The 24,418-nt window shown below is 39.0% G+C and overlaps 1 protein-coding gene across 1 annotated transcript; it reads left to right on the plus strand.

Moving 5' to 3' along the window:
- The first annotated feature begins 1,149 nt into the window (after positions 1-1,149).
- On the plus strand, positions 1,150-21,510 carry LOC131223689 (cysteine-tryptophan domain-containing zinc finger protein 7-like). Its single transcript, XM_058219155.1, has 12 exons — positions 1,150-1,440; positions 1,864-1,936; positions 11,549-11,676; positions 11,804-12,010; positions 12,116-12,253; positions 12,337-12,478; positions 12,689-12,976; positions 13,066-13,148; positions 13,556-13,716; positions 18,579-18,739; positions 19,577-19,713; positions 21,178-21,510. Exons 1-12 carry the CDS (start codon positions 1,357-1,359, stop codon positions 21,358-21,360), a joined length of 1,785 nt encoding a protein of 594 aa, XP_058075138.1. The 5' UTR covers positions 1,150-1,356; the 3' UTR covers positions 21,361-21,510.
- Positions 21,511-24,418: the final 2,908 nt, after the last annotated feature.

Here is a 24,418-nt window from a genome sequence, read left to right on the forward strand (position 1 = left end):
CATTTAATGGACGGATAGAAATGAAAAATACATCCAACAGTCCAATTTCCACAAACAGATGTCGAGGAATCGGAGGTACGATTTTTGAACAAATCTGATCTTGAAAACGTAACTTGGATACATTGGAATGCACTATTTACTTAGTTTATTGAGTTAATATATGCCAGGTCATCAATTTCTCGGTGCCTGCGTATCATTATACTCCAACTTTCCAAAACTAGAACTTCCAAAATGAGGTTAACTAATTCCACGAGCATGTGAAATATGTACACATCCACACACGGGTCATTGTACCTAATTTGTCACGTGTGTGAGATCTGATCCTGCTTAATTTTTAGTATCACATCATAGAATCCCTGTCTAACAGAACCTATCCGGGTGAAAATTTTAGATACACTTGCAAAGAGAGGTGAATTATACGCATTCACCTAAACATTTCATAGAAATGGCATATGAATAGTCAAGATAAACCGTCTAAATATGGTACCTATGGAAAATAAATCACGAACCAAAAAATAAGCTTATTTTATTATCTGAATATCAGATTAGTAGACATTTAATGGACGGCTAGAAATGAAAAATACATCCAACGGTCCTATTTCCACAAACAGATGTCCAGGAATCGGAGGGTACGATTATTGAACAAATCCGATCTTGATAATGTAACTTGGAGATAGTGTAATGCAAAATTTACTCGGTTCATTGAATTGAGATATGCCCGGTGTACAGGTTCTCGGTGCCTGCGTATCATACAACTCCACCCTTCCAAAAATAGAACTTCCAAAATGAGATTTGCTAATTCCAAGCGCACGTGAAATATGTACACATACACACGCGGGTGATTGTACCTAATTTGTCACGTGTGTAAGATCTGATCTCTCCATATTGTGATATACAATAATCACGTTTTCGTATGTAAAACTCATTCCATTTTAATCCTTATTTTGGCCACAATTTATATAAAAAGATCAATGGCCAGAAAAGATACCATCATTTGACCTTGTAAGTTGTGTCTTAATCGAAAAGTAAAATTATCTGACATTTACAATCAAATGGAAAGTTCAGATCTGATACACGTTTTTCATATTTGAACGTGAGTCGTGTGTGAATGGTACGACAACCCACGCGCGTGGAATTAACAACGTCTGAGAACTAAACTTCCAGGAACTGTCTCATAAACCTTCCAAAAACCCTCTCAAGAAGCTTCCAAAAACGACTTCTGCAATCTCCGAAAACTCAAACCAGCATTCGGAATCCGAGCATTCTTCTCTACGATTTTCTTCGTCGGCTTCGTGTAAAAGTGATTTCGGAATTTCTCAAGTCCCGTTTCGAATTGGGAATCCAGAGGCGTTAGCAATGGTGACAATGCTTTCTTCTGTGGGTAGAAGAAAAAACAATACAGCATTCGGCTTCAATCCGGACGTTGCCTTTTCTTACATTGTAAGCTTCTTCTTCTTCTTTATTGTTTTTGGGTTTCTCTATTTGTCGTGAATCCCTGTGCACGTTGGGAATGTGATTTCCGAATTCCCTTTTTTCCCTATTAGCTACTCAGTGTTTGAAGTATCAGTACCATTACATGTTTCTGATAGACGGCCCGGATGGGAAGGCCAGCAGGATGGACCATGCTCCAGTTATCAAATGGTGTCCAATGTGTCCCAGAAGATCTTATGCAATTAATTGGTAGCTTGCAAATGGATGGTTAATGAAAGGTCCACATTCCAATTTAGAAACATCTGTGGCATGGTCTGTCATGGTGGTGTCCCAGAAAATCAAGGGTCTGATCACTAAAATGTGGGCCCTGCTTGTTGGAAATCATGGTCTAATTCATTGGCATTCCTGGGTCCTTAATTCTCTTTTCCACAGGATCAAAGGCTTCAAGATGTTTTGGGCCATTTCCAGAAGGATTTCGAGAGAGAGATTTCTGCAGAAAATCTGGGTATGTATGAGAATTCCACCTCAAAATATATAGTAAATACAAGTCGAGCTAGGATTGGTAAATTGCTGCTCATCACCAGACAAATGGCTGTATCCATCTTGTGGGACGTGGCCCAAAGTTGGACAAAAAAATTCATTGTTAAGGAAATGCAAATGTTCAGTTTCTGGTGTTTAAACTGATAGTGAAGTAAAAAGACATTGACTGAAATGCAGGGATTTTGCAATCAGTGTGGTTTTTATACTTCCAACCATCCAACGTAGCACCCACCAAATAGAAGGTCCAAATTCACCGAATGTATAGCCATTTGTGCGGTTGTGAATGATAATTGACCTAGTCCAGCTCGGTAAGACAATCTCCAATGTGCTTTATTTGTTTTTGGAAAATTCCATTTCTATGTGCATTTGTCTTAATGTTGTGTTTTCTCCATTATGTAGTAGAATTTTATAAACATTATGTTTCGTAATGTTTGAAACAGAAGATGCATTACATCAGTACTTGAAATTTCTTGGTTTTCTTTTTACTTGTTAGAAGTAGCAGCTTAACTATGTATTTTGATGGGTTTCTTTCGGCGGCTCTTAAGGACTCAAATTTTACAATTTAGATTGTATCAATTAATATATTTGTTGTGAGTGTGTTTGTATTACAATGAATTGAATTGCGGGTATTAGTCTAGCACCCTGTGACAAATACTGTCGATATTTTGTAAATCCATTGGCATTTGTGCATGCGAAAATATTAATGATATTATCGCCATGATATTGTGAGATTTTCCAAGTATCAAAAGTATTAAATTTTTAAAAAATCAACCCAATATTAACATGAAAAATATTTGTAAATTTAACTGTTCATTATATAATTATATATTAAAAAATTAAAACTATTTACTAACTAATAATAAATATTTTTATTTTTTATTTTTTTGTGAGATTTTTATGATACTGTGCTGAGATAAACTTCTAAATTTGGAAATCTCTTGAGAAATTTCTGAGAATGAGATTTGTCACTATGGTCCAACAATTGACTTTCCTTAACATTAGATTCAAGGATCTGGTCTCCAAATTGTAGTTATGCTATTTTCAAGTCGTACTTGAAAAAAAAGTTACTACAATTTGGGGTCTACTTTCTTATTTCAAATGCTAGGAAACATCATTAGCTTCTGTGCTTTTCTCTTGACTAAAGTGAAACTGCACAATCCAGTTTGCTTGTGCATCCAAACGCAGCCTGGTTTTGGTCTATCTAGGACCTTGGTTTATTTGATGTTGACATGAAATCTTATACAAGTCTGACACCATTAGAATGCACTGATAAGCCATACAAATTGCCATGCAGTTTGTGGTAAACAACTGAAATGCTACATTAGGAATGTAATTTGCTTGTTTACATAATCAAAGAATAAAAAAGAAGTAAATTAGTAACTGCAAAGTAGTAAAATTTTAGAATGTCACAATTTGATCATGTAAACACAACCTAGGAATAGATTAGGCAATGTGTCATATGCTGTTATGTTCATCATTTTAAAAGACGGTGACTTATCTTTGAAAAAAAAAAAAAGGTGACTCAACTCAACTTAGCCGAGTCAACTTGACTTGTTAATATTTCTAATTGAGTCACTATGAAACACTCTCCTCTAGGTGACCTGGTCTCGGCTTAATTAAAATCGTTAAGTTGGCTTTCTAAGTGAGAAGTTAAAATTTAAAATAGAGAAGATGATTCAAACCTGTGACTTCTACTAGTAGAGTCACTGTCCCTAACCAATAGAAAACAATGATGGCTTTTGATCTCGATATCTATTTTTCATAAACTTTAAAATTTAACTATGTGAATATTTATTACACCAATAAATATATTTAATTTAATTATTAAATACCTAGTCGACTCAATTAAAGAACTGATCAAGTCTTTGAGTTGACCCGACCTAGCTAGACATGGGGTTGAGTCAATTTTTTAGTTCATGAACTATGGTAATGTTACCTCTATCTTATGCTATAAAATTTAAATCGATGCCTTAGTAAAATCATAGCATTAAAAAATTGGATTTTCTGTTGGAAATATGGCATGTTAAGAAACAAGTCTAACAAGACAATAAAATCATGATATGGACAATGACAAGAACCTCCTAGAGTAATTTGGTGTCCTTACCTTGTAAATCTATTGGTTTTTCATGAGCTTCATTTTGGAATCTTAGAAGAACCGAAAATTACCTAAAGATTCGGAGCCTCTTTCATTGCATTAACCTTAAGGAAAATGTCGAGGGACGGTGGAAGCACACAATGATGAATCAAGCTAAGTATTCCAATCGCACAACCAAGTCCAATCATAAACACTCCGACTTTAACGTGAAAAAACCCTTTTAGGAAAAAACCACGGCACAAAGCGACAGTAATGCACATCAGAAAATTACAAGAGAGAGATTACTCGATTCGAACAAGCCTCGAATCTCCCTTACAAATCTTTGAAACCCTTTAGAACGAATTAGAAAGCCGTTTGATACCCCCTATTCCCGATTACACCCATATATATAGCCTCTATGAGAATCACAATCGAAATAGGAAATAAATCCTGCACTTACACAACTTTTCATAACTCTGCATAATCGTTTGATGACACCTTCAATGTCACTTCGATGGCATCGACCAGCCTTTGATGGCATCGAACCTCTTCGATGTTATCGAACTAAACACCGAAACATTCTAGCAACTAAACAAGCATTTTCTGGATTTTCTTGATTGCACTTCAATGTCATCGACAGCTTGTCGATGGCATCGAACCCCTTTGGATGGCATCGAGTAGGACACCTAAAGTGTCCAACAACAAATCGTGAGATTTCCAATTTTTTCTGATGGCATTGAGTAGCCTTCGATCATATCGAGCTATCATCGACAAACCTGTTGATTTACAAATTTAAGACATTAATCAACAATCTCCACCATGTCTTCAATCGCCAATCTTCATAGCTCATTTTTCCTCATCTCTAATTCTGCCTTGCATCATAGTTCCACCATTGCTTCTTGTGCATACTCCGTCTTCCATTAACACCTTCACCAAGCCCAGAGAAGTTGCATAGAACTTGAACTTATCTGTGGGAACCACCTTAGTGAGCATGTCAGCAGGATTCACGCTCATGTGAATCTTCTCCAGAGTCACTCTTTCTTCCTCAAGCACTTGTCGGATAAAATGGTGACGCACATTAATAAGTTTAGTGCGTGATTGATAAATAGAGTTTTTAGCCAAATTAATCACGCTTTTGCTGTCACAATTAACCGACACAACCGCTTGTTGTAGCCCCAATTGATTTCTCATCCCTCTCAACCAAACACCTTCCTTAAATACCTTTATCATTCCCATATATTCAGCTTCAGTTGTGGAACGAGCTACCACAGAGTAAAGCTTCGACATCCAACTGATTGCTCCACCCGTTAGCACAAACGAGTAACTAGAAGCCAACCTTCTACCGTTCATACTACCCGCGTAATCAGAATCCACATAACCTAACTTGGCCCCTGATTTCTCAAATGTCAAGACAGTCCTGTGTACCTCGAATATATCGAAGTAGCCATTTCACTGCTTCCTAGTGTTATTTGCTGGGGTTAGATATGTATCTGCTGACAACATCCACCGCATGTGAAATATCCGGTCTCGTACAGACCATGGCATACATAAAACTGTCAACTGCATTCGAATAAGGCACATGAGACATCTCATGCTTTTCTTCATTAGTTTTAGGACACTGTTCAGAAGAAACCTTAAAATGAGCCGGGTGAGGAATGTTGACCGGCTTTGCCCTGTCCATCCCATACTTCACCAATACCTTCTTAAGGTATTCCTTCTGAGATAACCAAAGCCTGCTCCTTTTCCTGTCTCTGTATATATCAATGTTGAGAACCCTCTTTGCAGCCCCCAGATCTTTCTTCTCGAATGTCCCTGACAGTTGACTCTTCAATAAGTCGATGTCAAACATGTTATGACTAGCGATAAGCATGTCATCAATGTACAACACCAGGATGATGAATTTGCCATCACTCAATGTCTTATAATAGACACAATGATCATATTCAGTCCTAGTAAACTTTTGACTCACAATGAAAGAATCAAACTTTTTGTACCACTGCCTAGGTGACTATTTTAGGCCGTACAACGACCTCTTCAACCTGCAAATCTTGTTCTTTGCTACTTTTATTTCGAAGCCTTCTAATTGCTTAATGTAGATTTACTCTTCCAATTCCCCATGCAAGAAGGCAGTCTTCACATCCATCTGCACCTGCTCGAGATCGTATTGGGCAACCAACACCAACATGAATTTGATAGATACTTCACCATAGGTGCGAATATCTCAGTGAAGTCGACACCTTCTCTTTGAGCGTATCCTTTCGCTACCAATTTTGCCTTGTACCTATCATGTTTCTTATTTAAGATTCACTTACACTTGATCGCTTTACGGTCAATAAGAAGCTCCACTAACTCCCACGTCTCATTTTTATATAAGGAGTCTATCTCATCGTTCATCATTGCTTCTATTTCAGCATTAGGCTCATTAAGAGCCTCCTAAAGAGTAGACGGATCCCCCTCATCTGTAATGAGGGAATATGTGACATTTAAGTCATCTATGTATCTTACCAGTAACCTGTGATCTAGCGACAGATTCTCTCTCACATGTGGCTACTCCACTTGCTCCTGTACCTCTGTCTTAGCCTGTGTCTCATCTCTATTTAACTGAACGTCCAGCACCAACTTTTTCAGTTCCTCGTGCTCATCCTTACATATTAAGGATCCTTTGTCGAATTGACATCACGGCTAATGATGTTTTCCTGTGACCCAGTCAAACAACTTTACCCCTTCACACCACGACTATAGCCAACAAAGATGTATTTCCTGGCCCTTTCGTCTAACCAATCTCCCTCATCTAACCCGTACATGAGAGTAAGTGTCACAACCAAATACACGCGATCCCAACTAGTCTGCCTTCTAACCACTTCATGCTTCCTCTATAATTTTACATTCAATGGTCGTACAAGGGGACCAATTCACCAAGTAACAAGCTGTGTTAATAGCCTTAGTTCACAGGTCATTGCCCAACCTAGCATTGCTAATCATGCATCGGGCCCTCTCCAAGAGAGTCTGATTCATCCGCTCAGCCACACCGTTCTGCTCAGGTGTGCGATGCACTGTGTTGTGACTTGCGATACAATTAATCACTTGCTCTAAAAGCTCGAACTGACTGAGCATGACAAATTAATCCCTTTATCTTATAACCTAGGCCCCACATCGCATGGGTTAGGACTTTGGACGAACCCCTCTCGTGGGCCCCGCATCACATGGGTACCACCTCACACAAGCCACCCGCCTCACACGGGTGGGGCCCGCCTCCCACGAGCCACCCACCTCATATGGGCCACCCACCCTGAGTGTGCCCTTGCATCCCATAGGCCACCCCCCTCGAGCGCGGTGTGAAAATGCCTCTGCATTAATAACCCCCAGTGAGGAGTCTCGAACACAAGACCTCCCGCTCTGATACCGCTTTGATGCAGGACAATTAACCACTTGCTCTAAAAGCTCAAACTGATAGAGCATAGCGAATTAATCCATTTATCTCATAGCCCAGGCCCCACATCGCATGGGTTAAGACCTTGGTCGAACCCCCCTCATGGTCCCCACATCACATGGGTACCACCTCACACGAGCCACCCGCCTCACACAGGTGGGGCCCGCCTCCTACGAGCCACTCGCCTCACATGGGCCGCCCACCCCGAGTGTGCCCATGCATCCCATAGGCCACCTCACTCAAGCCCGGTGTGAAAATGCCCCTGCATTATTAGTACCTTCACTTTTCGCCCTGATTGTTTTTCCACCATTGCCTTTCACTGCTTGAAGTTGGTAAAAGCATCAGATTTATTTTTCATAAAATAAACTCATACCTTCCTAGAATAGTCGTCAATGAATGTGATGAACCATGACAACTCTCTACTAGAAACCATGGGCGACAGCCCCCATACATCAGAATACACATAATCAAGAACACCCTTATATATATGTTTTCCAGATTTAAAAGATAACCTTGAATATTTACCATATATACAATGCTCGTATATACTTAAATCAAAGCTTTTAAAAATTAGAATTAAACAACGGTCAAAAAGTACATTTATGCCCCGCTCGCTCATGTTTCCCAAGCATGCATGCCACATAATTGCAAATGTGGAATCCGCTACAACCACTGCAATTCCACCTGATGAAGTGCTCCCAATCAACCTATAAAGGTTCCTGTTCCTCTATACCTTCATGACAACGAGTACCCCCTTTGAAACTTTAAGGATACGATTGAAGCTGATGAATTTCCACCTAAGCACCTTGATTGCTCCAATAGATAACAAGCTCTTCTTCATATCAGGAACATGTCTCACCTTAGTTAAGGTACGCTCCACGCATCAAACATCTTGATTCGCACTGATACAACACCCACCACATTACAGGCATTATTATTGCCCATAAATACATGTCCATTATCGCATCCTCTGTAAATGTTGAACCAACACCAATGAGGACTCATGTGATATGATACCCCAGTATCCAAAATACACTCATCATCATGATCATCGCATAAGTGTCCAATCAACACTGACAACACATCACTTCCACTCATACCTTCATCAAACTCGACAGTGTTGGCTTATCTAGAAGAAGCCTCTGAGTTCTCTTTTCTTGCCTTAGGATTTGTACAATCCTTCTTCATGTGCCCAGACATCCCACAGTTCCAGCACTTCAACTTTCCTTTGCCCTTGCCCTTGGATTTGGACCTCGATCAAGAAGATTCATCGTCCCATTCAAAATTTCGTCTCCTCATAACCAATGCATCAGTAGATGCACCCACATCACCTTTTTTCTTTCTCATCGCCTTTCCTTGAAGGGCTGAGATAACAGTATTGACGCTAATGGTCGATCTACCGATGCACAGTGAGTTTTTGAATGACTCATACGAAGTCGGGAGAGAATTCAACAGGATGCATGCTTGATCATCATCTTTCATCGTTTCTTCCACATCCAACAATTTGCAAATTAACTTGTTAAAGTTACTAATGTGGGTGTCAACATCAACCCCCTTTGCCATCTTCAAATTGAACAACTGAAGCTTCAAGTACCGGCAATTCTTAAGAGATTTTTTCGCGTAGATATCCTCTAATTTCGCCCATATAATTGTTGTAGTTTTCTCTCTCATGACATTTTATATGATCTCATCCATTAGACACAATTGTATAGAGGTTCTCACTTTCTTATCTATCTTGTTTGATTCATCATCTATCATAGATTCCGGTCGCTTCTCAAGGAGCACATCATCCAATCCTTGTTGAGCTAGGAGACCGGTCATCTTGACCTTCCGAAGTTCAAAATTATATTTTCCGGAATATTTCTCAACATCAAACTTAGGATTAGAAGCCATTGATACTATGCTTTTAGATTCAATCTGCGCCCCAATGTTAATCTCTGATACCACTTGTTGGGGGACCGTGGAAGTACACAAAGATGAATCAAGCAAAGTATTCCAATCGCACAACCAAGGCCAATCACAAACACTCCAAATTTAACCTGGAAAAACCCTTTAGAAAAAAACCACTACACAAAGCAACAACAATGCACTATGAAAGCAGAAAATTACAAGATATAGAGATTACCCGATTCGAAAAAGCCTAGAATCTCCCATACAAGCCCTTGAAACCCTTTGGAACAAATTAGAAAGCCCTTTGATACCCCCTATTCCTGATTACACCCATAATATAGCCTCTATTAGAATCATAATTGAAATAGGAAACAAATTCCGCACTTATGCAACTTTGCGTAACGCCACACGATCGTTCGATGACACCTTCAATGTCACTTCGATGACATCGAACCTATTTGATGTCATTGAACCAAACACCAAAACGTTCCGGCGACTAAACATGTATTTTTTGGATTTTCTTGATGACACTTCGATGGGACTTCGATGTCATTGACGGCCCGCCAATGGCATCGAACCCCTTTCGATGGCATTGAGCAGGACACCTAAAGTGTCCAACAACCAATCATGGGATTTCTAATTTTTTCCGTTGGCATCGAGCTGTCATCGATAGACCTATTGATTTACGGATTTAAGACATCAATCAATAGAAAATGGTTCCCCATTAGTTACATTTGAAGCCATAAATTATTAACCAAGGTTCATGTGACAAGGGTAAGAACGGTTTTGATGTTGATGATCTTGTTATCCCAAGGAACATAAGTTCATGGTAGATACATATTCTGAGGGGTGTGCTTATAGCACATTCATGTGTTGATTCCATAAATAAGGAACAACGATAGGTTATTATCTTTAAGATTAACGTGGTAAAAGTGTATAACGAAACTACATGTTAATGAGGTTTGGTTTAGGAGTGGAGGAAGTGAATGCAAATTTATAGGATATGCATTTTTCTCTGTACTCATAAATGGGTCTCTACAAGGCTTTTTTAAAGATTTTGAGGAGTTTGCCTTTGTCGTCTTTCTTGTACACTATGGTAGTAGAGGCTCTTAGGGGACTGATTATCAAACTTAACTAAGAGGGTGTTTCAGGTGGAAATTTGGTTTTGGGGCTACAACTTCTCTAAACTTACACAACTTAAGAAAGAGTAGTTAGACGAGTTTTAACAAAAACCCCTGTTTTTTCAATAAAGCGGATTTCAGTGCTTATTAAACAAAAATTAAAGAATTCCGAAATCACAATGAATTAACCATGCATTTCTCTTTGTTGTCTTTGATCCTTCCTAGATGCCTTAAGGCACTTTTTTGTGATTTGATTTGCACTAGATTGGTATTCAAGGAGAGTGGTCTTGGTTTGTAGCTACCTTGTTAAAGGGCTGTCAACATGCTGGGCTCGGGCCAGGACAATCTCTGGACAACCCTGTTTGGGAATGAAACAGACGTCCAAGCCTAGCCTGAGCCTGGATCTTGGAAAAATAACGGTACTAGGCCTGGCCCATGTTAAAAATTGTAAGCCTAAGTTCAGAAATATTTTAAGCAGAATCATTGTGCGGTCATGGACGACTAAGTCAATAGAATGTTCATAGGAATAGTTCATCTGAAGGTCCTAATACAGTAGAGTATTTCTCAATCAAATCAAAGATGGTTTCCAAATCTTCAATTTAAGTAGGTATTGTTGAACTATAATGATTTTCTGTTGCTATTATTGAAGTCCCTGATGTCTTGATTCTTGAATCTTCATGTATATACTGTGTAGTATTATGTTATATTAAGCTTTCTTTCGTTTGTTGTTGAAGTTCAAGATTTACTTGTGAAATATTTGACATACTGATAAACTAAGGATATCTTTCTTTTATAATGCATGTATGTTAATATTTTTGTCTGCATGTATTTATGTTTCTCAAAAAGAAAGGTTTAAGATAAGAATATATTGGAATCTTTTTTCAGGGCTGCCTTCAGATTTTCATATTCACCACCCTTATGACCACTTGATTACATTTATGATAACAATGCTTGAAGTTTATGTTCGATCCCCTCCATCAGGCTGAGGTTTCATGATATTTTTTAACTGTTTATATGTAACTGTGCATCCAGTTGTTGACTCATTGACTTCTTTAATACCAGGGCCAAAATTTGGTCAGTATGGATCATTTTTACCAATGCTTCTAAGGAATCCTCTTACACAATCACAGCCAAAGAGTCTTGCGAGTGTACAGAGTAGCAATATCCCCAAATTGCTTAAGAAATTTGAGGTAATTTTATTTTTGGAAATGTGCTAATATGTTTTTACCGTAAATAGGTTGGCAACGAAATGTGGATCATCAATTTATAAAATTTTATTATATTATTGACTGTATCTAATGCTTTCATGATTTTCAGAATATGGACTCGAGCACCACAAACAATACTCTCCCCTTGCATGAAAAAAAGACTCTGAAAATCCGCCTTAAAATTGGCATTGGCAAAGCACCCAAAAGCAATTCTGCAAGCTATAGTATGGATTTTAAGAATTGTCCATCATCTTCAATTGAGAGTATCCTGGAAAATAAAGATGAAAACTATGAACTGCCCACTTCAATAGTGCAGGTATGTCTTTTACTTAGGATGTTCACCTTTTATTGATTGAGAGCTCCTAATTATTTCATCATCTGAACATAACGTTAATTACTGTGTTTTATTGTTTGTAAGCAGGCTAAGGCATTGTCAGTAATTCTTGCGAATTCTTCATTTTCTCCCGCTTCCGATTCTTTATGCTTAGAAGAGAAGAACAATCCTTCCACAAGTAGTAGCAAGACGAGGATTGATTATTGTGAAACAAAATTACAGAAGGTAAATATGTGCTGAATGAACAGAATGAAAGTAAAGAATGCAAATTTTCACTACAAAAATAAATTGACAATCTGTAAGAGTAGGATTTTGATGATGTGCAGCAGCCTACTCAAGGTTCGATGGGAATTGGGCCATCACCTGCATTTGAAGGAGACTCGTTTATTTTAGAAAAAGAAATACACAAGCAATATATGAAGCTGAAATTGTCAAAACGTTGTCGTAAAGGTTAGCAGTTTTCTGAATATATTTAAGTTGTTGCGTTCTTGTTGGAATGTCTTGTTTTCCATCCATTCTTAGTTATTTTTTTTAGATTTGGATATTTTTATGTGTAAGGGGTCTTTTGCTATGATCTACTCTGCTTTTCATGTTAGTTTTATACTCTTTTCTCTCTTTTTGTTAATAATGTTGAATTAATGATTGCACATTTGACAACAGGGAATAAGAAGTGTAGCTTGCAAGACTGCTCCAACATTACAAAAAAGAGGAAGGAATGCTCTGCAAGTGTAGGTGAATGCAATTTGAATGAGAGTACAACAGAAAATAATGGTGTCTTCTCAAGTGCCAGATCATCAACAAAGTTATTTCGTAAGATGCAAGGCAAGTCCAACGTTACAAAAAAGAGGAAGGAATGCTCTGCAAGTGCAGGTGAAAGCGATTTGAATGAGAATCCAAATAAAAATGGTGGCGTCTCATCAAGTGCTCATTCATCAACTCAGTTGTTTGGTGAGTTTATAGATAAGGTGTAAAAGTGGTTTTTGGATCAATTAAGATGTGAATTGAACATGAATTAATGAACATTTCACCTTTTTCAGGAAATCTAATGCACCAAATTCAGCTTGCTGAGGATACTTTGAAAGAAGCTATTGATTTGAAACATTCAACTGACCGTTTAAAGGTAGCTACAGTAAAGAGGATTTACATGATCCTCAACTTGAGGATATGTATTGTATCATCAGGGCGTCAATTGGTAAAACCATGTTTTGATGATCCACGCCGTTAGTCTGATGGGATCCACGGTGGATGGGCCATGGCTCTTGAATCTCCTTAATGACATTCCTACTTCCAGTTGGTGGTGGGCAAATAGACTTGAGAAGCGAAACACAATAATAGTTCACATTCTACTGAAAAGGGGCCAAAGATTTTGAAGCATGGTTGGTCAACTCCATCCATTGTGTGGCCTATCAGAACAACAGTTTGGATCACTGAATTATGGGCCTCACTTTTACAAACTGAAGATAATCATCCTTGTGTCAAGAATCATAAAATTTCTATTGACTAGATTTTGATGGCCTAAATGTGCAGAATGGAGAATCGGAAGTTGAAGTTAGTGGCTTATATCTTCGTGCAACTTTGAAATTTCTACTTGCTGCATCAATGTTCGAGGTTTGCGATGTGGTAAGCTCAACACTCGGAGAAAAAACTCAGTCAACAGATATCTATATCGACACATCAAAGATGTTGAAGTAAGTTCTATGCCATTTTGAGATGGTTGATTCATCATTTATAAAGATAGCTAGGCTACTGCTATGTGCACTTTCCACTAGTGCTGGCCTGGATTTTGAAATAGTCAGGCCAGGCAATTCAAAATTTTGATTTTACTTGACCCAAGCCCAGCCCATTGACAGCCCTACTTTCTACCACTTCTTAAACAATGTTGACTCATCTACCATACACATGACATAAATGTACATCAGCAGGGGTCTACAATTTGAGTAGTTTGGACTGACACACATGGATCTGAAGTTAATGGTGGACCATTTTAGAAATGAAGGAAAATTCATATACCAGTCGTTACCTTCCAAAGAAATTCAATTTCCCATTTGTTGTGGAAAGGCTGAATGCCGAAAATCCATAGTTTTTTTTTTTTTTTTTTTTAATGCAATTGCAAAATCATGCAGAAATATGAATTGTAATTTCCAATAATGTTTGAATGTATGCTCTGATTTTACCATTTGAGACGTTTACAAAGTAGATTCATTATAGAATGGGCATTGCGATCTGGTAATTTGCGCACATATTTGAAATCTAATATGCTAGGTTCCTGATGTAATCTAGTTTTTGGATTAATGAGAATTTCGATTCCTGAAGGAATAAATGAAGTAAATGCACCACAGAAGAATATTTGAATAGAGAGGGATAAACAACTTGCTGAACTCGAAATGTTTGCACTACAGGCACTCAAACAGGAACTCAGAAAATTATAGTGCCTTCCACATCCTAATCCTACTCTTTTTAGAATCCCAAAAGCATTCGATAATCAAAAAAATCAACTGGTATAATCTTTCAAAAAAATAGCAGTTGTAGTTCTAGAATTTTAGCCCCAAAATCAACCACAACAGTCCAAAAATTCAGTACACGGTGGAACATACTGTGGGCCTACAACATTCCCATTTGTGTTCAAGGAATACTTCACCCAAGTAATAGACATCAACATCTAACTTATTTTAACTCATCGTCATAAACGGCGATGTAATGCATCCAGGACAAAATGATCAAGAGACCCAAAGTCTGTCTCTATTTATGCCCAGTTCTGTGACCAGGTGATGTAGGACATGAAATTCAGATATGATGTGCAAGATTTCAGGCTTAAGATTACGTTAGCTCATAAACAATTACACAAATTCCATATCCCACATGAAAGTCCAAACATTCAATTAAGGGGAATCTATGCAAGTCCAGGTCTACACATGATAGGGCTGGATCAATAAAAACTATAAACCAAACGATACTCAAAGATAAGAAATAATCATCCACACATGCATAGGAATCAGTCCCTAATCCAAGGGATTCAGAAATTCCAATTCGGGGAACCCTAGAGTGAGAAAAGGAGCATAAAATTGGAGATTTGAGTAATTTAGGGTTAGGTTTAGGGATTTTGGGTGAAAGAGAGGGGAGAGACGAACCAGAGAAGTACCGCACGCGTGGACAACAACAATGGCCCAGACGCACGTGCGTGTAATCACGGCCGCACGTGTTGGGACCCACTATTCAGAAAAAGGTCATCCTGGCCCTGGTCGGCCAGGGATGGACTCCAAAACCCCCAAATATCAGCTCGATCCGATGTACGGTTTGTGCGTGGTGATCCGCCGAAGTTTCAGCCCTCCTGTAGGGCCAGATTCTGAAATTCTGATGTGGGGAGGAGAATTGCTGCAATAGATGATTGATTTGAAGTGTAGATGATGGGGTAAGGTGAGAAGAAGGGATGGTAGAAAATGGGTAGTAGAGATGACAATGGATGGGGGCGAATCGGGATAGGTGTGACTTCACACCACAGTAGTTAACCCTTCGATGAATGGAGGGCTTCGCACCCAATTAGGCTTCACAACTCAGAGAGTAGGAAAACGCAGAATTTTTTATTAATCTTCAATAAATGAAAAAAGCTACAAAGGGTGCCTATTTATAAGAAAACCCTATACTCCAAAACTTGCGCCATGTGCGCAACCTATTACTTGGCGATGAAGTAAACCAAATAAAAACTAAACAAATAAATCTAAAGCTTCTATGATGTTCTAAATAACATTAATAAGCAAGACCTAAAATATAAAATCAATCTGACTAATGGGCCACGTTCATGAGATCCCATGATGGGCTTTTCTTGACTAACGGGCCCACTCATTTGAATAAAAAATCCATCTTCTAGCTAGGAGGCCCTCCCTGGACATTGTCATCGATCCAGATCGACGGTGGGGCCCTCCTTCTTCTGCCATACGAGCGTAAGGGGGTGGTGTGTGTGCACATGTGGACGGCGTCCACGGAATGTCCCCATCAATTCTCCCCAGTTGCGAAGATTTCGCTTTATGCAGGACATGGAAAATTATATATGATATGCAAGATTGCAGGATTAGATCACTCCAATTCAGAAACAATCACACAAATTTCACATCCCACATGATAATCCAAACATTCAATTAAAGGGGAATCTATGCGGGTCCAAGCCGACACATGGACTTGACCAATAAAATTATAAACCAAACAATATCAAAGGGAAATAAAATCAACTACTCATGCATAAAAATCAAATCCAAGGGAGTCCCTAATTTCAATTCAAGGAACCCTAAGGTGATAAAAAGGGGCAAATCAATTAGGGATCATGTAATATAGGGTTAGGATTCATGAAAAAATGACTATGAGAGGATAAAAGAGGATAAAAACCTGAGCCAAAAGATGATCCCGCGTGTGGACAACAACAATGGCCCAAACGGACGTGCGTGTGATCCCGGCCGCACGTGTGTGGGGCCCACTATTCAGAAAAAGGCCACCTTGGCCTAGTCGGCCAAGGATGGACTCCAAAACCTCCAAATTTGGTGCTCCGCCGAAGTTTCAGCTCGCCTGCGGGCCGAAATCTGGAAACCTGTTTCAATGAAGAAATCTGATGCAACAAAAGGACAAAGTCGAAGTACGGATGGTTGGGGAAGATGGAAAAAAAAGATGATGGAAGATGGGGGTGAATTGGGATCGATGTGGCTTCGCACCACGGTAGTTAGCCCTTCAAAAAGGGAGGGCTTCGCACCCACTTTTGAATTCTTCCACAACTCACGAAGAGAGCAGAAAAATAAAGCAGAAATTTTATTAACTTCAATGAATCCAAAGAACTACTGCCTATTTATAAGGAGAACCCTATACCCAAAAACTCGCACCATGTGCGACACCTATTACTTGGCGATGAAGTAAACTAAAATAAAAATCTAACGAGGAAATCTAAAGCGTTCACGATGTTCTAAATAACATTAATAAGCAAGACCTAAAATATAAAATCAATCTAACTAGTGGGCCACGATCATGAGATCCCATGATGGGCTTTTCTTGACTAACGGGCCCACTTTTTTGAATCAAAACTCCGTCTTCTATCTAGGAGGCCCTCCCTGGACATTGTCATCGATCCAGATTGACGGTGGGGCCCTCCTTCTAGCGTACGTTGCGAAAAGAGCCTACCCATTTGTGAGTTACGTTTTGTTGTTAACAGAAAAACCAGGGTCTGAGCCATGGGAGTTTTGATATCCTGTTGACAAAATTACATCTCTCACATTAGACTAAACACTTGTTTTCTAATGCTGTTAGAGAGGATTTACTTCATTGATGATGAGCTGGCAGAATGGAGTGATCCAGTCATCGCTTTGTATAGGAAATTCTCCCTTGTTATCTGGAATTCTCTTCCCTTAGCTCAGTCTTCTCAGCTTCATAGTTTCAAAATTTGAAAACCTGACTCAATTCGATGTTCACTCGGGTTTTGTCAATTCGAGACTTGACACGACTTGACTTGATAGTTAATAACTATAAATTGAAAACCGTAGGGATGTTAGGAATTATTAAAATTACTTTAGTTTATATTATGATTATAAACTAGAAAATAAGAAATGCTTTAGTGCTCTCAAACCGTACTACAAGTCATAGTGCACCTAGTTGCATTGGTCCACTTGGACAGTCCAACTGATCATTCCTTCTTTTTTCTTTTCTTTTTTTTTTTTTTTTTTCCAACTGATCATTCTGAACTGTCTATTGGGTCTGGACATAAATTTGCAGACTACCATGCAAAAACCTTTTTTTCTTAAGGCACCATGCAAAAATCATACTAATCCGATGATCTGCTTCATCCTTGATTTCGCCTTATTTTCTTTAGTCATCCTTTTTCCATGCTTTGGAAGGGATTGTCTAACAGTCTGTGATTCTTTAGAATCATGAGCAATCCATGATGAGCCCTAACAAATAAATGGATCAAATGTTCTATCGGACCTATTTTGTGTAAACAATCTTGACCGTCCATATTAAAGGCCATTGACCCGCAGTTAATATTTGTAGGGTTGGAGCATTTCACTAAGAAGATAAACAAGCAATTGGCACATTGCTTGGTTGTTGATTGCTCTACCTCTTTATAAAATGTCTTGGGTTCAAATCCTGCCCATTTTTTTTTCCATTCACATTTAATTAACAAGAGGTCTGACAGTGCAAGTGACTCGACTTGAGTTAGGGCGATTAGCATGGAGTCGACTGAGTTAGGGACTCGGCTTGAAATCTCTCTCAGTTGAGTCGACTTGGCTCGTAATCTGACTGAGTGGAGTTAACTCAGCTGAGTTTCGAGTCAGGTCAGCATGTTTTAAAACAATGCTCAGCTTATTAAAATTCCATTATCTTAAAAAACAAAGAGTATGATTCACCACTCTTCTAGAGCATATCAATATAATTTCTCATGTGCAAATTTTTGGATGTGTTCTGCCCACTACCAAATATCTAGTGTGTTTGGACATTTGTGTTGTGCACTAAATGCAGTATCAAAAAAAGGATGTACGTGATTGAATTTCATATTTACTGTTTACTATCCCATACACAGGCAATGCGCCATTTCTTTCGAGCATAATGGGGAGATTGCTGCCGCTGCTCTTGCATACAAATGCGTGGAAGTAGCATATATGAGAGTAATATTCTCTATAAGCTCTCATATATGTAGAGACGGACACGAATTACAGGCATCTCTTCATGGTCATCCATTCGGTAATCAAACTAGCTCCCCTTGTTCTCTTATTTGGAGAATTTTGCGTTCATTTTGTCTTTCTTGTTGATTTTCAAACCTTTCTACCCTTTTGAGAAGAGATGTAAATTGTAAAGACTACTGGCACAAGTCCAATTTGGATCCATCTCTTGGCCACATGTCCCAGATATCGTCAGTTGGCCCACCATGTTCGTTCCCTGACCAAGGAATGAATCGATATGTTGTTGAGAGGAGCTACGCTCGTATGCTGAATGCGAGCCACTAGATGCCGTATTGTACAATTGATTCATTTTGTATGCATTTGGCTGATGTGATGAGAGGACACAGATGATTTTGGCAAAGGCACATGGTGTTACTCACCTGATTGATGGCCCAGTTTGCCCACGTGTGTGGAGAGCAATGTTTATATGTGTTTCTCCTAGATTAATCTTACACGAGGAGGCTGCTCCGGTAGTGCTCTTTCTGTATTGATGCAAGGTTTAGTACCTGTGAAAGATCGATGGTAAAACCTACCTATGGGAAACCTGACCACCAACCAACCATGGACAGTTGGTGGAAGCTGTGGAACCTGCTTCAACCTTGTCTGATTTTATCCAGTCACACTCTTGATGAACCATTTTGAAACACCCAATGTGAACTTTGCTATGGGTCAATCTCATTACTGTCCAGTGAATGGGAAGTGCGTCCCACCTGCTTTAACTTGTTAGGTGTTGATTGGGCCGAGTCAGCCCACTTCCCAAAGATAAGTTTCACCCAGAGTGAAATTTCTTTCAGAGATATTCGACCCAGATTCTATGAAGTTATTTTGAGAAACATTCTATGTTGTTTTATTCTTTCAGGCCAAAAATCATCGCCATTATCTGCTCTTGATGTAACCAATGTCTGTGAGGATGGCGCACCCCCTGGGTCAAAAGCGAAGGGAGTCAACCTGCTTGCCAGCAGAGCTACCCATAGCAGCCCGCACCCCCTTAATTATGTAAGCTGAATCTTAAAACAACTGTTGTTCTTTGTTTCCGAGTAAAAAATTAACTTGGATAATTTCTGGCTACTAAAAATGCACACATGCTAAGATTTTTGCTATTTCTTTCTAAATCAGAAACTGATGATAGGATTCTTGTATTTGTTATCTAAGTAGAGAAATTACAAGCTTATAGAGTTTGGTTTGTACGAATGGGATCAACGATTCAGTGATCCATGCATTGAGGGATTTTGCGCTGCTTGGGAGGAAAGGAATGAGCGGATTTTGAATAATGTGGCCGATCCACTACAAAAGTTTCTACGTTAAGCACTTAAAGCTTTCCATACGAATCAAGGTGTGGGGCCCACCATGATGTTTTAATAACATCGAATCCATCCATCAATTCTTCCCACTATTTGATTTCCTTGGCGCCCAAAAATTGACTGATCCAAAACTCATGCGGGCCATAACTGAAGGAGCAGTTGGGATGGGAGCACCCACTATTAAGCACCTTCCAGATTGTATGTGAGGTGCACTGTGCTCTGTATATTCCTTTTAATCCTTTCATAAGATGCATCCAACTAGGATGAATGGACACCTAAAACATCAGGCCATTCCAAAACGGAGGTGGGCCACAACCAGTGATTTTTAGAGGTTTTAGGCGTGATTTTACAAGCTGTGGCACAACTGGGTCTTTGATGAAACTGAGTTTTGGGATCCAATGAGACAGGAGGCACTGACATTATAGACAGATTGGATGTCGTTAATACATATGGTGGGCTGCATACAGCAATTTGCAGATTGAGCTTATCCTAGAGAAGTTTGTGTTGGATCTGCCCTCTTGAGTTATTGTTGTCTCCATTGATGGAACAACCTTTCTATTGTGAACTGGGCTTCTTTATTTCCAATTTACTTCGAGAACACTTTTTAAATTGAATAAACGGAAGCCACCCATGAAATATAAGTTGGATATAATGAACAGTCTGGGTCAATGAACAGGACTAAGTGTCCCAATACAATGCAACTAGGTGCACCGTAACTTATGGTGTGGTCTAAGAGCACTGGAACATTTCTCAAGTATAATTTCATTGTACTTGAAGCCTTTTCATCTTGCAAGATTTATCTTGAGGTGTTATACGATACTCAGGCTGCATGTGATACTTGATACACAGCACTCAGAAATTGTACATATGTGATGTATTAACTCAAGTAAACTGACTAAATTGTACAGCCCACAGTTGCAAAGTCACATCCCACTATCAGATTGGTTGGTTAAACAATCATAATCTCTGATTTGTTGGAACCTTTTGTGGAAATAGGACCATTGGATATCTTTCACTCCTAACCATCCATAAATGTCCATGTGTGCAAGTTCTAAGCAATTTCTAAGTGCCTGTATATTATCTATTAAACTATGCCAGAGTATCAAAGTTTTTCGTATTTGTCTTTGTGCACTTATTAAATGTGCTCTTTTTTTCACAGGCTAAATATGTGAGTTCTGCAATGGACGCTGCTCAGAGATCACTATCTGCATTGAATGCTGCTCAGTGGAAATATGGGTTGCAAGGCATCGCAGCTGTGAAAACAGCACTTGATTTTCACTTCCATGACATGGATGGATTCGTACGCCAGGTCCGGCTAGCATTAGAGGAGATCGACATCTAAACCATCCATCACAAAGATACAAATGGACAGGAATCTCAGCATTTTGTGGAAACACTGTACAGCATCCCACACCTGTGAATCCAAATTCTGAAGCTCCAGATGTATAAGTATATATGTGTATGAAAGTGACCACAACAGTGAGTTGTTTTTTTTTTCAAATGCAAGGCAAAAGCCTGAATACATGTAAATTGATTTCTCAACTGTAAAGTGATTCTTTGGCATCAGTAAGTGATGCTCAATCCCGAAATGCTACCGTTACAAATAATGTATCAGTATTGTACAGCTATTCTTTATGTAAGAAATGAAAATTCAAGTTTCTCATCGGAAAACATACAACCAGTTTTTTGTTTGAAGAGAAGTTATGTATCGGATATGTGGCCTTTATTTTTGCATAGTGCTCAGTTTGTTTTAAATTCTAACAAGTGAGGCTCATGATTTGGACCTCATGTCCCTACCATGCCAAAAACATCCTTGATAGAACCATCTTAACCTTTTGATTTTTGGGCTACAGATAGTTAACTAAAGAAATACAACAACAGTCCCCACCCAAATGAAAGACATTCCAATGGTACTGGTTCCACCCTAAGCTTACTGTGGTACCAGGCAGATGAGGGACCTTTGTGATGTATGTAGGACATCCAACCCGACCATGAGATGCCCGAGCTCATGTTAATTCCACGTATAAAAACTCAGCCTGATCCAACGCACATTTGGGCCACAAAACAAGGAACAATATGGAGGGAACCACCAACCTTGATTTGCACTAGCGCCCACCTGAGTTGCAAACAGCTTGTTTTTTAGACTGACCCTTCATCCAGTCTAGATAAAGGGTATGAATAGTCTGGATTACAATTTTGAAATTATCGAGTTAACATGTGTCACATCTACAATTTCTCATCACCTGTGTATCAAGCGCCATAAGCAGCCCTAGATGCCATTTAATAAATATATAGTGCTAAAAACTTAGAAAGTTTCAATTGTATTTTTGAAATTATTGTAGGGATATTTTATTTTAAAATTGAAAAGGAATTTTAATGCACTACCACTTTCAACATTTAACCTTTAGCGTTAACTTACTTTTGAGCGCTCATCACTGAAATTTGATGTTTTAAGTAATTTTCACTTATTTAAATCATTTGTTAAATCCAACTTATCAAGTGTTTTAATTAATTTTTGATCAAAAAAATTTAGGACTGCTTTTTTACTCTTCAGCTCTCTTCTCTTTACTTAACACTAAAGGCCAATTGTTGGAAGTAGTAGTGCATTAAAATTTCTTCTCACTTGTAACCAAAAATATTTCTAAAATGAACGCAAACTTATGCTTCGGTACTTCAAGATTTTGGCCTTAAATTAATTTTCAGAGCTTATTCATGCTAACTCCTCCCTTCTAAAAGTAGAGCTCCACTCTAGTGGATTCCTGACTTGAGGCCCATTGTCATTTATGCACCTTTCATCCGTGCCATCCATCCATCTTGACCGCTCATATTAGAGAATGTTCCAAAAAATGAAGCAAATCTAATCTTAGGTGGACCACACTATGAATGCTGGAAATAACACCCACATATTTTTATCTTCATTTTGTGTGTGTGGGCTTAATTATATTGATGATATAGTTGACTTGGAGTTGTCACTAGTCAATTAGCTCAAAATTCCGCAGTCGGATAAACCCCGTAGAATCTAAAGAAGTTAGAGAATCCTGATACTCTCTTCCTTTGAAATGACTACTGATTTGCAACCCGGGATTCCGAGTAAGGGACCTCGATTATAAAGAGGGAAGGTGTTAGGCACCCTCTCTGCCTGCACAAGCGTGGGGTCTCTACTTCGCTTGATTAGGTAATTTTAGGAAAGGTATGTAATGATACTAGAATGACATGTGGGAGGACTAGGTTACCACGAGTTTATAATGTGATAGAATCTAAAATTCCTACAAGTTACAAAGCATACACCCAATGGGAACCTAGAGAGCCGGGGGGTTGAAAAGAGAAGTGATGATGCGGTTAATGAAGTATGGATGCAAATGATAATGACCCGATCCTTAACTTACAACTAGAAGCAGCTAGCATGTGTGTGTGCACTCTAGCTTGAAATTTGTAGCCTGGATATGCCTAGGCTCAAAAGGGTTGGCTTTAGAAGGCTAGGAGGTTAGGAGATGATTGGAGGAGGTTGAAGAGGGATCTGGAAGGGATGAGGGCTTGGAAGCTTAAGCTCACCCTCTCACTCTCACTCACTCTCACTATTTCTTAATAGGAGCTCTTCTTGGTGTCTTGAAATAAGAAGAGCAGAGATTTTTATAGTCCCTTGGATGGTATTCCAATGTAGACACCCCACCTAGCTAGTGACTTGATGAGGCATGGATGATATGTAAGTACCCAATGCCTAAGTACCTAAGCCATAAGCTATCCCAAGCCTTAGTCATACCCAAGCCACTACCCAAGCCTTAGCCATTACTTAAGCCATTCTCAAGCTTTAACCATATCAAAGCCACTACCCAAGCCTTAGCCATTACCCAAGCTTTAGCCATTACTTAAGCCATTAGCCAAGCAAGTCTAAACCAAGCCAAATCAGAAGCTAAGCCAAACCCTAAACCAAATTCAACAAAAATTTAAGACAAATCCAAGAGATTCATCAATGAAAAGTTTATCTAAGGAAGAACACACCTAAAAGTCAACTTTTCTCTTAAAATTTCCTTGAATTTTTTCTCAATTACACCATCCACCACTCCCAAAGTAAATGAGGGGATGTCACGTGACACTAAGTCCCTCTTAGCCAATAAGAACCTTCCATTTGTTATTTTTAACTTTTATCTAACCTTCAATTATACCCTTGTCATCCCTCCAAATATAAAAGGGGGTCTCTCCTCTCATTCTCTATACACAAAATAAGAGAGGGAGAGAGGAGAGAGCTCATCCATACCCTTCTCCTTAAGCCCTTAGCTTTGCCACTCAACCTATCCCAACCTATCCACCCAACCTTGTCCAACCTAGCCACCCAACCTAACCCAACCTAGCCTAACCTAGCCACCCAACTTAACCCAACGTAGCCCAACGTAGCCACCCAA

Source organism: Magnolia sinica, chromosome 13 (genome assembly GCF_029962835.1).
Source record: "Magnolia sinica isolate HGM2019 chromosome 13, MsV1, whole genome shotgun sequence".
Taxonomy (NCBI): Eukaryota; Viridiplantae; Streptophyta; class Magnoliopsida; order Magnoliales; family Magnoliaceae; genus Magnolia; species Magnolia sinica.

Excerpts from the sequence above, each read along its gene's own strand:
- LOC131223689 (XM_058219155.1), top strand. The coding sequence starts at position 1,357 with ATGGTGACAATGCTTTCTTCTGTGGGTAGAAGAAAAAACAATACAGCA. Across the intron at positions 11,677-11,803 it reads AATTGCTTAAGAAATTTGAG|AATATGGACTCGAGCACCAC; the intron begins GTAATTTTATTT and ends CATGATTTTCAG. Across the intron at positions 13,149-13,555 it reads ATTCAACTGACCGTTTAAAG|AATGGAGAATCGGAAGTTGA; the intron begins GTAGCTACAGTA and ends CTAAATGTGCAG.